Source organism: Bidens hawaiensis, unplaced genomic scaffold (assembly GCF_021521415.1).
Source record: "Bidens hawaiensis isolate Kalapana, Puna unplaced genomic scaffold, B.hawaiensis_p1.1 tig00000458_1, whole genome shotgun sequence".
In the NCBI taxonomy this organism is placed as follows: Eukaryota; Viridiplantae; Streptophyta; class Magnoliopsida; order Asterales; family Asteraceae; genus Bidens; species Bidens hawaiensis.
Genome location: NW_027491030.1, coordinates 2,543,697 through 2,559,041, shown reverse-complemented (window position 1 = coordinate 2,559,041; position 15,345 = coordinate 2,543,697). Strand labels below are relative to the sequence as shown.

The window sequence follows — 15,345 nt, the reverse complement described above, 5'->3', positions numbered from 1 at the left end:
TGAAATGGGAGTAATTTGGGGTATTATATAGAGGTTTTAAGGTTTTTTTTTAAAAAAATTCGGAGCTCCAACGGCTCTTTTGGGCGAGCTCAACGGCTCTTTCTCTCTCTTCTCCCGCGACCACACTCACGCCTGCCTGGGGGCTCGCGCTCGCGCCCTGTTCGCGCCCCGGTTCGCGCTCCGGTGGTGTGGGGTTAGCGCCTGGGGGCGCGAGCGGAGGGGCTCTCGCGCCCAGGTTAGCGCCCCACACCCCTCAGCCTTAGTTGAGTATATAGTAAGTTTTTACCTGCAAAGTTTACCCGTACACAGGTTTAATCATGCAAAGATCTTGATGGCCCAAGAATTGTGAAGAAAAGGACTAAAACCACATGATTAAAGTGTAAACATACACAAAATATATAATGTTAAATATTATAACATCCTAGGCAAAGAACTAAAGATGATAAATAACACCAACTAAAATGATATAATAAACGCCTAAAAGCTTTAGCCCAGCTGACATTGGATAGAAAGTGAAACTTTGAGTTGCATAAATAAGCTCAGTGCTAGTATCGAAAATAACTATACCACAAATCACTAAAAATGGGTACACATACCGGTACCGAAAATGCTCTGTACGTACCCATTGAAGGCAAAATTTTGGTTAAATATGATACCAAACCATATCGTACCAATTTCAAAACCTCAAAAAATTGACACCGACGTTACCTGGTACTTTATGTTTATCCTTATATATAACCATAAAACAATTTTAAACACTAATATTAAAACCTTAAACCCATAAAAAATAAAAGTGAAAGAAAACAAACACGTCTCTAAGAGCATTCACATTCAATCCATCAAAAAATTCATAAAAAAACATGAGTGAAATTTTTATAATGTTGGAAGTGGTTTATGGTGTTATGTTATGAATGGATCGAAGAGAAATGTAGTGATTTTTCTGTATATTTAAAAAATTATTATTCAAGTCATATAATTTATTAATATATATTGAAAGTGGTTGTGGGTGAAAGAAATAAAATGGTAATGACTAAAGTATAAAATAATATTATTTAACTGGAAAAAAAAAAGAAAATAGTGATTTTTAATGTAATTTTGAATTTGATCTATTGGTTGGTTGGTTTGCTTTTCATAGTTGAGATGCATGTTCAATTCCCACTTGTGTCATTTCCATAGATATCCGGGTGAAGTGATGAATTAGAGCTTTATCCCATGTTCGAACCTAATATGGCGCCAGGGTTTACGGATTTCATCCGGTTCTCGCGCATAAGAGGGTATGGTCTCACAACGGTCGAGGAATATATCAGTTTTTAAACGTAAAAGAATATTATTAAAAACTATATTATGCCTTATTTGGGTTTTTAATGAAAAAATTAGACTGCAAAAAGATTGACAATATCGAAATCTGACTTATTATTATAATTAAACTATTGGTGTCAAATGTCACACACAACTCACAATCACAGGCAAGCAATTGTAAACCAAACAAACTTATCACGCGCTGACAGATAACTCACCGCCACGTGTCCCTCTTTTTTTCATTATTATTATTATTATTATTATTATTATTATTATTATTATTATTATTATTATTATTTCTTCATTCATTCATTCATTCATTCATCAATCAATCGAATCAATAATCTTCTTCACACACCAACTGTTATTCAAATCAATCCAATCAGTTATTAATTAATCATTGATTACGTCATCTTCGATGGCGATACTGTTGCAATTTCAGATACGTGTTCCGGTGATTATTATTGTTGCGTGTTTGTGGCTTGTTGCTGCTGGTGTTAGTGCGACTGATGCCGGTCATGATCCGATTTATATGTAAGTTTCACTGACTTCTGATTTCTGTTTACTGCTCGAATTTGACTAATTGTTTTACGTGATTTGTGTGAGAATCTGAGTTTTAAACCCTAGCTTTAGTGATTCAGCCGATTTAGCTATTAGTGTATAATTTTAGAAATATTTAGAAACTATTAGGGCTGTAAATGAACCGAATGTTTGACGGACCGTTAGTGATGCGTCTCGCAGGAGGTTCGGTTATGTTTGTTTGATAAACGACGGACATGAATAAGAAATTTCGTTCGATTAACTAAATGAACGAACACGAACGGAGGCTATGTTCGTTCAATTGTGTTCGTGAACATTCGATAATGTGTTCGTTTATGTTTACTTTCATTGTTAAGTTTTTATTTATTTATTTTTATGTATTTTATTATTTTGTTAAAACTCTTTAGTTTTTGTACTTCAGCGGATCTCAGTTTTATGTAGATTATAAGTTTGTTTAGGTATAAGTGTATAATTTTAGAAATATTTAGGTATTCTTAGGGTTGTAAACGAACCGAATGTTTTGACGAACCGTTAGTGATGTGTCTCGCAGGAGGTTCAGTTATGTTCGTTTGATAAATGACGGACATGAATAAGAAATTTCGCTTGATTAACTAAATGAACGGACATGAACGAACAGAGGCTATGTTTGTTCAGTTGTGTTCGTGAACATTCAATAATGTGTGTGTTTATGTTTACTTTTTTTTCCGCGTTTCAAACTCTGTTGTACTTCAGCCGATCTCCATTTATATGTAGATTCTAAGTTTATTGAGGTTAAGTGTATAATTTTAGAAATATTTAACAACTGTTAAGTATTCTTAGGAAGTTCGTTTATAAACGGACATGAACAGAGGCTATGTTTGTTCAATTGTGTTTGTGAACATTCGATAATGTGTTCGTTTTACCTCCGTTTATGTTCGCTTATGTTTACATTCATTCTCTAGTGTGTTTTTTTTTAACTCTTTTAACTTTTGTACTTCAGCCGATCTCATTTTTGTGTAGTTTTTCGGTTTATTGAGGTTAAGTGTTTAATTTTAGCAATGCTTTTGTAAGTGTTAGGTATTCTAGAAATATTTTTGTGGCTATGAAAAGGTCAATGGTGGTCCTATTATTAAAGATTTGACATGACCACATGGTGATGATAAACCTAGACCATAAGTTATGCTAGAATGCATGTGCAGATTCTATAGTTCATGAAGCATAGAAATGATAGGCTGTTAAGTTATGGATTATAAATGATTGAAATTAACTGGTAAATAGAATTCAAAACACGTGTAGCTGTTTGAAGTTAAGATTTTTTTTAAATTTGTTTGTGTATTTGTCTTATTATTTGTGGCTTTTGGGTTGCATAATGCCACAAATTTTCACATTTGAGATTTGAGATGCGAAAAACTCACACAAGCATCAACATCCAGTTATTAATAATCTCTAATGATTATGAAAATCAGATTTTAAGTTTATTGAGGTAGAACGTGTATAATGTTAAATCAATACGAAGTCATTACTGGTATTTCACATGTTGCAATTGTTAGCTATTCTATAAATATTTTGGCCGATTGAGCTGCTATTGAAGATTTGACATGACGGCATGGTGATGATAAATCATTAAATCTTGACCATATGTTATGCCATAGGCAGGACAAAAGGCAACCGCTAGATTGCATGTGTATCTTAAGCTTTGAATTAGAGTTGTGTGAAAATAACTAGTCTACATAATTTAAAACGCGTGTAGTGCTTTAGTTGTTTGAAGTTAAGATTTATGAAAAATATTTTTTTGAATTTGTCTTGCTGTTTGTGGTCGTTTGTGGTTTTTTGGTTGTGCAAAGCGACAATCCTCCATGTTTGTGATGTAAATAGTATCTTTAATTATTATGAAAATCCGAATAAGAAAAGGGAAGCTATAAATAAAGATAATGCGAAACAGACAAATAAGGTAAAGTTATCTTAAATGTTAGTCAACCGGTCTCTTTTCATTACTTGACTTTGCTGTAGATTCTTCAGACTTCCAAAGAAGCTGCACTCATGATGTGAACACATATAGTAAGGTAACATTACTTTGATTAGGTTCTTAAATTACTAATATTTTCTTCACTTGAACTTTCTGGTTTAATAGAGATTGTGTTGAGCAATGTGAGAAGACTGGATGTGTCGGCGATATATGCTTCCAACACTGCAATAATGTGACATCTGAGGGACAATCTGTTGGTGATCCGTGGTATCTACAAGAACCGCTTTATATAAAATGGAAAAAATGGGAGTGTCTTAGTGGCTGCAGATACGAATGTATGCTTGTTAGAGAGGGAAAAAGAGAGAAAGCCGGGGACAAACCTGTCAAATATCATGGAAAATGGCCACTCAAACGCGCTTTTGGGATCGAGGTGTTACAAATTGTTGTGCTTTATGTTGATTTTCGAATACTATATGTTTATTTTTGAGAAGTATTATTGGTGTATGCAGGAACCCGTGGCTGTAGCACTCTCTGCACTTAATCTTGCTGTGCAGTTTCATGGGTGGGTTTCGTTTTTCATCCTTGTGAACTACAAGTTGCCTTTAAGCCCAACTAGACAGACATATTACGAATACACTGGGCTGTGGCATGTATATGGGACATTATCAATGAACTTCTTATTTTGGAGTGCTGTTTATCACAGCAGGTAACTGGCAATCCTCACTTCACTCCCCCACCCACCCCACAGTGACACACACAGACACAAATAAAAAAGGAACTTGTTCATCAGTTGTGGGATAGATATTGAAGGGTGTTAGAACTTGATTTTCAATTTTTACAAACAAAGATCCCAAAATTGGTAAATGCAAGGTACACAAAATTTACTGCAGAAAGAGTAAAAGTTAAATTATTGACAGAAGCGGGCATGAAAGTTATGGTTTTGACAAAGTTAGGAGTGAAAATTCAACTTTTGACATAGTTAAGAGTAAAATACTCTTTTTGGGGGGTGAAAATTAGTTTTTGACATGGTTAGGAGTGGAAATTCAGTTTTAATTGAAATTTCAGTTTCTGACAAAGTTAGGATTGAAAAATCAGTTTTGACTGAGTTAGGACTTAAGGGTGAAAATTCAGTTTTTGACAAAGTTAAGAGTGAAAATTCAATTTTGTTAGTGAAAGTTCAGATTTTGACAAAGTTCGGCACTTAGGCGTGACAATTCAGTTTTTGACAGAGTTAGGAGTTAAAAACTTTAAATAAAATGGTTGACAAAGTTAGGAGTGAAGGTTATCTTTTTGACAAAGATAGGGAACCAAACTGGTTACCTTTTAGGCAATTTCAGTTTTTTTTTTTAATAAAAAACCAACTTTCACACCCAATTTTGTCAAAAATTGAACTTTTAGTTCTTTCGATAAAAGAAGAAATTTCATATGCACCACATTGTCATATTTGAGATCTTTGGTTACATTTCTTGGCAATTTTCTTTTATATCATTAGATAGTGTGCTACAGTGTATGTTTCTGAACAATAAGCAGTTTTACAAGTTGCACCTAAAACTTACTCGTGCGTGTCACATAATTAATGACCAACCTTTTTTACTAATTACTTCCACAAAAAGTGATTAGTGCTACTTATTAGTCATTTAGTTATACATAAATAAGAAGCAGCCTTTTTAATAAATAAGCAAATGTTTACATCCTTTCATGCTGGATGCAACCGGTTAATATTTTTCAGGGATGTGGAAATGACGGAAAAGTTAAACTATTCATCTGCTGCTGCATTACTCGGGTTTTCTCTTATAGTAGCTATACTAAGAGCTTTTAATATTCGAAGTGAAGCTGCTCGTGTGATGGTTGCAGCCCCGTTAATCGCCTTTGTAACAACCCATATCTTGTATTTAAACTGCTATAATTTCGACTACGGTAAGATACTGTTTTGAACATATTTGGTTATCATTTTGCAAACCAAACATCACCCAGATGGCCAGATTAGGGCTGTAAACGAGTGGCTCGAGCTCGAACTTAAAAAAACCGGCTGAGCTCGTTTAGTTTAACAAGCTGAAATGCCGAGTTCCAGCTCGTGGCTCGTTCAGCCAGTTCATTCATTTTAGTTTTATTTTTCTTTACGCATATTGATATATAAAAAAACAAAAAATATGATTTTTTAACATACACATAATACAAAATGTATAAACTAGAGAGTTTATAACTATATATGTATCATTTACGTTATTTTTTAAAATTGCTTAAGTGTAATTTACACGAATGGTCCCTCTTTTTCTATAATATAGCTTTTATATTGTTTTTTAATTAAGGGGCATTTTAGTGATTTTAAACCACTTAAATGAAAAGTTTTACTGTTCATCCATGCCATAGACCATTTGTGTTATGTTTATTATAAGTTTGGACTTGTAGTGTACTTTCCCATACTTAGGGACCGAAAATAAAATATGAACATACCATAAGGACCATTCGTGCAATTCACTTTTTTTTAAAGACCAAGAAGCAGCTTCAAAATTTTGTATGTATTACTTTTGTTTGTTTTTCAATATTTTTATGTTATTATAGTTTCTGTTACATGTATTAAAATTAGGATTTTATTTAAACTAGCCAATCGAGCGAGCTAACAAGCAAGTTATTGAGCTGAGCCATGAGCCGATCCAATCTTAGCTCGGGCTAGGCTCGTTTACAAACCGAGCCACGAGCATTTTGAACAGCCTTACGTAATTGCCTTTAAACATATGAAACCTAATGTTAAACTTATTTCAGGTTTAAATGTGAAGGTTTGTCTTATATTGGCGGTAGCACAACTACTCGTGTGGGTAGTTTGGTCCGGTGTCTCTAACCACCCGTCTCGTTGGAAGATTCGGTTGGTGGCAGTTGGAGAATGTCTAATTATTTTCTTTCAAATATATGACCTCCCACCCTTTTGGGGGTGTTTGGATGCTCATGCTGTTTCACATGCCATTGCAATTCCCATATCATACATTTGGTGGGGTTTCATTCATGATGACAGTGGATATAGGACAACAATACTCCTCAAAAAAACAAAGTAGGACAACAACATTGTCCCATTGTCCAACATGCTTGTTGATTAAGGAACAACACTGCTAATTTGTTATTGCCTTTTTTGCTTGCATACTAGTGTTTTATATAGTTTTATATAAAACACTGGTTATCGCGAGTTTTTTGTATCAAAAACTTGTGTCGATGTGGGTTCGTTTTTTTTTTGAAAGCTCCGGGCCGTTGGTTTTTACCGATTTAGAAGTCGGTATGTTTACCGCTTAGTGTGGGATTCCTTTTGGCTTGTTTGTTATGGAGCTTTTGTATGTGCTTGTATTTCGGTTTGGATAATAATTTATTTCATGCTTTTTGTGCTTATTAACAATTTATCTTGGTTCGATTGAGAAATTGCGAATCTTGTATTTCATTTTTCTTATTGCCATGATTGTAAACTAGTGTGAAGAAGATGAAGTTAATAAAAGCTTCAAGAAAGAGAGTTTGACACTGAGATTGACTTGAGCCACGTGTAAATTAGCTCGCTAAAAACTCGAGTTTGTGTAAATATCCGGGTCACGTTTCAGTGACTGTTAGAACTTGATATGACTGGCTCGTATAAAGTTTTAACAAAAGTATATTGTTGTTAGCTTGTCATTTCAGGCATTCATAACAGTTAACAAAATTATCAAAACTATGAAAATCAGTCGAACCATGAGCTGGTTGTGTCCGGAGACGAGTTCTGTTTCTGGCGAGCTTGAAAGTATCGAGTATGTCTGGCTTGATTCGTATTGTTACTGGCTCGAGCCAGGGGTTTGTTATTTGTGCCGCTACTGGTTCTAACACTCAATAGACTAATTTTAAAATATTTATTTGTGCTCCAAAACTTCAAACAAATACAGTCTTGTACTTATGAAATCCTATTTCAAGTTCATCTGTTTTAATCATAAAAAATATTTTTGAGATTACTTATTAATAAATTATCTAAAATTTGTATCTTAAATAATTATAAATTCATAAGCTCACATGTTATTTTGAAAAGCTTTTCTTATGGTAAGGTGACACGTTTTGAGAATTTTCCAACTTTTACACAATTCAATATAAAATTTGTATTGCTTTTTTTAGACTTTTATTGTTTAATATATAAATATTATAGTTAAACCGTGTGAACCATGTTATTTTTTTCACTTTAAATAACTGATATGTTTTTAATAGGGATAAACAGTATATGTCACTAGACAAAGAAGTCGTTGGCTAATAATCGATATCTAAAACCGTATTTGCCAATAATAATTCTTAAAATTATGGTCTTATCATCATCTTATGTATGATAAAAGGGTTCTTAACTATAAACTTATGGGTTACGTGTATGATGAGAAAATAAAATTTATACGAACAGTCAAGAAAGCCACACGAACAACAGTATTCAGGCACAATAAAAAGAAGATGCAAAGCCGGTTATATGAACACATAACCACATTTAACATGAGAAACATTTAACTCAAATATCTTTATAGAAGCATCCCTACTCAGCTGGTCCATGCACAGTCGCACATCGCTCTCTCCAGAAGGTTGGCCGCCTATCTTAGATCTTCCTATTCAAATAAGATCCCAGACTCGATCTTGTTTAGTATCAAGGTGATTCTTTTCCTGCTTCTATATATATGGGTCCAACCGATGACCATTACAAATGTGATGCTCTAACATCTGATGGTTTGAATTCAATTTCAGCTAAAAACTTTTGCTATCATAGGGTTGTCAATGATCACATAACAACATTTAACACGAGAAACGTTTAAGATGAAAATCTTTATAAAATAATGAAATTATATTTCTCACTAATAAAATAATAAAAATAACAGTAAAATATTTAACATGAGAAACATTTAACACCAAAATCTTTATTTTTTATCGGTGAACATTTGGCTGACACCATACGGTGTGGATAAGAATTAAGAACCCTGCGACCCTAAGATCGCAAGTTCTACTTCCACTTCAGCACAAAAATCTTGATGTCATTAACAAGGGTTGCTAATGAGCTCTCCACGCATAGACGAAATCAGGAAATTCCTGAAACAAGTTGATGTCATCCTCGAACATCAAGCTAACAATAAACAATTGAAATCCTAGCAGCATAAATGAATAATAAAGCAGCATATGAATTACACTACTAATAAGATATTTTGTTGAAGTATGGTTTTCAATTTCTTTCTGGAACGTTTACAAAAGCACCACCGTCCTCTTTTGAAAATAACATATTAACTAATCAACTATCACTATACGTTTTAAAAACTTGCCACGTGGATAACCGTTCTTAATCCTAACCACCGCATATGTTTTCCTAAAAACAATCATATTTTCATTCTCCACCTCAATCCACACACTTTAACAAAAAAAATTAATATCTATAATATACATAATAATATTTCAAAAAAATATATATGTATCAATAGCTCCATAATGACATGTCACCACCGTACTCCACGTCATCACCACCATACGCCGGTGGTGGTGGCACCATTAGCCCCTCCGCCATATTAACCAACAATCCGGGCATCCCAAATTCCTCTTCTTCATCCACAAACCCCACATTTTCGCCAAAACCGACCGCGGGTTCAACCGAACCACCACCGCTCCCATCTTCGCCTTCTCGGAACCCCTCGGCCGCCTCCACGGCCGCCTTCCGAATATCTTTCGGGTCCAACGAGGCCGGAACCGGAAGCCGCCAACACGAGTCTGCGAAATTCAAACACGCCGACCGCCCCCGAAACGCCAAAGCCGCCACGTCGTGTGCTCGGGCCGCCATTTCCGCGGTCGGGAACGTCCCTAACCATATCCGAGACTGCTTATACGGTTCTCGCACTTCGCAAACCCATTTCCTGGAGCTCCGCTGCCTCACGCCACGGTACACCGGATGCCGCATCTCTTGAAACTTCTTCCTCCCCGCTCGCTTCTTCGGGTGGCTCGACGCCAGCATAACCGCCTCCTCTGACGTTAATGAAGTTGTTGTCCCAGAAAACTCTCTCTCATCCACGTCAGCGTAACAGCTACTGGACCCATATTCAAATCGGTCATAGTAACCATTATAACCATTATTATAATCATTATAACCATTATTATTATTATTATTATTATTATTATTATTATTATTCATCTCCATATGAAAATATGAAAGTAGCTACTAGCTATCAAGTCAAAGTAACCTCAAAAACTGTTGTTGACTGAATCTTTGTTGAAAGTTAAGTAAGTTGTAACTGACACAAAGTGTATCAACATATTCACATATATAGTTAAAGTTATGTACACATGTAACTAAATAACATGTGTGTCTAAGGGGGAGGGGGGGTATACGGTTAAGACACGGAGAAGATATTGTAATAACTAATAAGTGAAAAGTAGCACACAGAAAAGGAAGGTAGGGAGTAAGTGAAAAGTGTCATAGTTGTGAGACCAAAAGTGGATAATGTTTTAGTGTACAGCTGTTATATAACTGGGTCCTACGTTGTTGTATGGGGTAGAACACGTGTTACTTTTGTGTCTTTTGAAAGTTACTTATGAAGCTACTTACGTTTCGGCTTTTTTTAATAAGGGGACAACTACATGCCATCCTTGTCTCCTCACACGATGAAATTGTATAATATTGTATCTATCTATAATATATATAAACGAAAACATAAAAATCATACGTGTCGCGATGTGGTCGCTCCCTTTTTTTTGGAGTCAGTGTATTTGCTTGATTTTTAAATGAATGTTTCTCATGCATTTGACCCGAATTCATGGATATGGGTCTCATCAAACCCAGATGTTTCTTAAACGGGTTATAACATCTCATTAAATTAAAAACTGATCTCACCAAATATTTGATATAAAAATCCCATAAAGTAGAGATATAATAAAAATTAATATATGATTTATTTAAAAAAGATATATATTATTTATAATTAAAAAACCAATTTTATAGTAAAAAAAATAAACGGGTCTTGAGTCTCATCAAACCGATATAACTTTTAAACTGAGTTATAACATCTCATTTATACGTGAAACAATTTATCATCAAACCATAAGTATATTATTGACTTTCATACAATAAAAAAATTAAAAATCAAAAAAATAAATAAATATTAAAAACAAATAATATAAAATAACCCCCGTAATACGGGGGATAAAAACTAGTATAGTATAAACTATAAAGTAATATCATGTATATACATTATGGTAATTTATTATATGGTCACTACTTTTGATTGAAAAGCACTAATTAAAGTTTAAAAAAAGTTAGAATTTAAAATATTATTGGATATTTAGTACAAAACTAACTTAAGACTATGGTTAGTGGGTTTACGGGTTGACGTCCTACTATACATGCACTTCGATGAAAACCATGCAGTTTTTCAAACCTTCTAATGCCAGCCAAGTTACTCACGGGTTTTTCGTGAATACCCTTGGTGTCTCTTCTGTAATGGGGTGTGACGTCCATTTGGGTGCCTGCCTTTCTTTGTTGATATGGACTTGCATGGGTGTTAGTTAGCTACACCTGGGGACTGTTTGGTTCATTCAGATCTGAATGAGTCAGATCTGAATGAACATATGTCACATTCAGCAACAACAACACGTCTGAATGATTCAAGCCTAATTTTAACAATTCAGATGTTTTTATGTTTGAAACCAAATAGTCTGAAGTCTGAATGAATCAGATGTTTACATCTGAATGGTTCCATTCAGATGAAAACAAACAGCCCCCTAGTCTAATATATTAATTTTAAAACTGAATATAAACATTTTTCCCTAACGTTTTTTGTGATAAAAGAATACTTAATTATTTTGATGAGCTTATATTGTATTATTGCATGTAATCATCTATCATACTCTATGTATAGTTTATGTATAATTGATGATGTGATTCTTCTATTCTTTATTAAAAAAGTATTCAGTATTACTGTTGTTGAATAGATTTTCTAGATAGATTATTTTACTATTTAAATTAATAATTATAAAGATTGTGTATCAGATGGAACTACTAGATTTTTGGTTTCAAGTATATATGTGTGGTCTGGGAGATGTGTTGTCTTTTGATATCTGATAGTAACTCACACCACTACAATTGACTATGATGGGACGATTGTGATAGTGAAAAAGGAACAAGAAGAATTATGATATTTTTACGTGGCCACAGGAAGGCCAGCCATATGTTTACATTTAGGTATGTCTATTGGTGATTGGTTTAGCTAATCTCAACCCGTCGGGCGAACATATACAGTTTTCGGGTATATTATATACCATGTATACTTCAAATAAATAGGGTATAATTGTGTTAGTTGAACTAATATTATATACCTTATATACTAAAAATAAAATAAAAAACAAAGAAAATATGTCGGGTATATAAAATAGTAAATGGGTATGCGTTATAGTAATCGAGTTGGGTAAACAAGCATATTACCAAATCCACTATCACAATTTTCTTTTTCAAAACTAATCAGATACAAGGTCCCATACCCAATTGCTGACCTTATACCCGTCTTAAATGTTTCGAGTATTTCCATTGAATTCAGGTTTCATTATTATCATCCCTAGTTGCACCCATAACCATGAAAAAGATCATCACCATGTCACCCGTGTTCACGCATGATATGCAGAAGTGGTTGTGAGACGTGAGGTTGTGACCAAGCTTGCGGAAGTGAGCCCATGTAAGGGATGACGATGACATTTAAATTGAGTAATAATTAATGACTCACATACACATTTGTGGTTTTTTTTTTCTTCTTTTTTTTTTTACTATAATATTTGAATTTTTTTAAATAACCTGTAGTCGTTTGTACTATGAAAAAGGTGAAATATAGAGTTTTGTTTACTTTTATTTTCACCCTAACTATCCTGACATAATTCTAACAATTTGAATTCTTTTCAAAATAAATTAAATTTAGGTCTTGTAAATGATTTTCATCGATTTTTCAAAAAAAAATATCCAACCATCTTTTATTTATTTATACTGTTCATATTTACTTAGTGAAATTGGTTTACAGAGAGGGGAGATGGCCTTTATCGTTATATGCCAAGGCCTTTATTTATAACCGATGTAAAACAATCCTAATACCTATCTAATGGGCTTGTTGAACTTCAAAACTTTTGATAAAACTTTTTTCATTTTTTCTAATAGTTAAATGTTGTATAGTATATTAGTATGGCCATTGAACTCTTGACCCCTTATTTCACACCAAAACCGCCTTACCACCCCTGTTAAAGTGAAAATGATGTTTTATTAAATAATTAACCCAAGATATATGTGTGTGTATATATATATATTTAAAATAGTTTTACTACATAAAAACACGCATGCACTACTTGAAAGGCTAGCTATACAACATTCTGATGCATAAAGACATTTAGTGTACAAAAGGCGTGCGCCTCACCCGCACGTTAGGTTCTTTTTTTCTTACGCTTTCTGGACAACGTGCACCTTAGGTTGTTTAAAGCGATGGAGCTTGCGTCTTAGTGTGGCTCCGCCTAGAAACACTGTTTTTCTTATCCAAGCAGTATAGCTAGAAAACTAAGAAACGAAAAGAAAATTATACAACAGTAAAAAAATGTTTACGTACATTCATCATTATACACACTTAAAAATTAAATTTATAATAGTAACTTGGAATTGATTTTATTGCATTAGCCAATGAAAGTCGGTTTATGTGTATAGTTGGGATAAAACTTTATGAAATGCCATTAAATTAAGTCGTTTGTGACGATTGATTGAAATTGATCTTAAGTGTGTAGTAGGCTAGTAGCTACTTTGAAAGTTTTGTGAATAGGAAAGCACTGAGAGCCAAAAACCCTAAAAATAACGAACTAGACTTTTTCTTTTTAATATTTAGTAATTCATATGTAAAGCTACGTGTAGTAGAGGTGCCACTAAAAGAGGCAATTTGTCATGTGCCGTTCAGTCAGCAAATGTGTGGTTTTTAATTTAGAGGTGTAATGGTGTTGTAGCTCAATTCCTAGAATTGTTTTTTCATCTTAGGTTGTAATGTCGCATATCAAAAATATATTAATTCTTACCATTTCTAGAAAACTTCTTATTTTTACTTGAACACACACACACATACACATATATATATATATATCACACAAAACTAATATTATTAAAATTAAAACCCACACCGGCGACAAAAACCCCGGGGGCGGTGTCGTCGCCCTTGTTGCCCCAAATTGTCGTTCATTACGCATAGCCTAAGAGCACACAAAGTGAGGAGTGAAAAATAAAGGGAAAAAATCAGTACCTAGTGAGAATACCCCCGCCCCTCCTTTTTCACCGGCTTCCGTGAAGTATTCACCTGATAGAGGGGGAAAATGAAGAATCACAAGATGAAAATTATGATAGTCAATGAAAATAGGAAGTAAATTAATCCGGAAAAACCGGGAACACCTACTTGGAGGTCACAAGATAGCCACGAGTCACGACATACCAGATATACAAACATTTATTGAAGAATAAAGAAATTAAATGTAGATAAGCTACTTTATGGCCCCTAAATCTTTATACATCGATCATAAACATTTTATTACATATAAAGACCGAAGAAGATGACAGAAGAAGGTGAGACGAAGCTGAAAGAATGTTGTGGATGACCTAGTCTTTGACTAATGACATACTTAGTTTCTTACAAATGAAGACAAAAATGACTGTTCAAGATGACGTCATAAATATCTTTCAACTGCCACTTGTTTGTTAAGGATAATACGCGGTTAGAACACTGACAGAGTGACAGTTAATATGCATCAACCGCCACTTGTTGTCAATCAGTTACTGCAAGCAAATGCGTGTCTTTCAAACGTGGGACCCACTTCGACCGACCCAAGATTTGGCCGGTTCTGTTCTTCACTTCTACCCATATTGTTGTTTTATATTCACCGTCAATTTATTTTCTTTTATATGTTTCCACATTTGATTATTTATTTGTTTCTATGTAATATTTAAATATTGTAAGACATATAAATATAATATTATTAGCTTTCGGTTACCGATCCCAGTATTCTTTTCACCGGGTAACTAATATTACACTCCATAATTATTAAAAGGAAACAAAAAAAAAAGGTAAATAATAACATTATGATAAAGCCATTGATAATGCAAACCAATATATTCCATAATTATTTTTTACTTGTTTCATCTTTATAAAAGCGCTTTGTTACAATATAAAGAACATTTTGTTCAAGTAATCTAACATACGTAATAATTTTTCCTACATTTATCATCATACTGCTGTTGCCAAGATGCAGTCACGAACACATGATAGATTGATATCCATCGGTACTGTTGTGAATATCCCAACATAATCCGTTAGTGATATCCATCGGTAGTATATTGTAAATCACATAACCCACACTTTGATCTTTGATGGATATGTCTATGATAGTCATTCCTTTAGCAACGTATTATTCAGATCGATGTCTATCAACTTGCATGGTTTGCACAATTTAAGTTCTATAAAGTATAAGGTAGGACTGAATCAGGCTACCAACGGTACAACGGCAAAATAAAAAAAATACGGTGCACTAAACTTAAATAATAAGGTAAA

The 15,345-nt window shown here is 33.9% G+C and overlaps 1 protein-coding gene and 1 pseudogene across 1 annotated transcript; one reads left to right on the top strand and one right to left on the bottom strand.

Annotated features, from left to right (window-relative positions):
- The first annotated feature begins 1,558 nt into the window (after positions 1 to 1,558).
- On the top strand, positions 1,559 to 7,210 carry LOC143628196 (uncharacterized). The gene is made up of 5 exons (XM_077097847.1): positions 1,559 to 1,833; positions 3,950 to 4,214; positions 4,294 to 4,490; positions 5,514 to 5,701; positions 6,548 to 7,210. The coding sequence occupies exons 1-5, from the start codon at positions 1,718 to 1,720 to the stop codon at positions 6,832 to 6,834; spliced, it is 1,053 nt and encodes a 350-aa protein (XP_076953962.1). The 5' UTR covers positions 1,559 to 1,717; the 3' UTR covers positions 6,835 to 7,210.
- Positions 7,211 to 9,206: 1,996 nt separating this feature from the next.
- On the bottom strand, positions 9,207 to 9,935 carry LOC143628166 (dehydration-responsive element-binding protein 1E pseudogene; annotated as a pseudogene).
- Between the last annotated feature and the right edge of the window lie 5,410 nt (positions 9,936 to 15,345).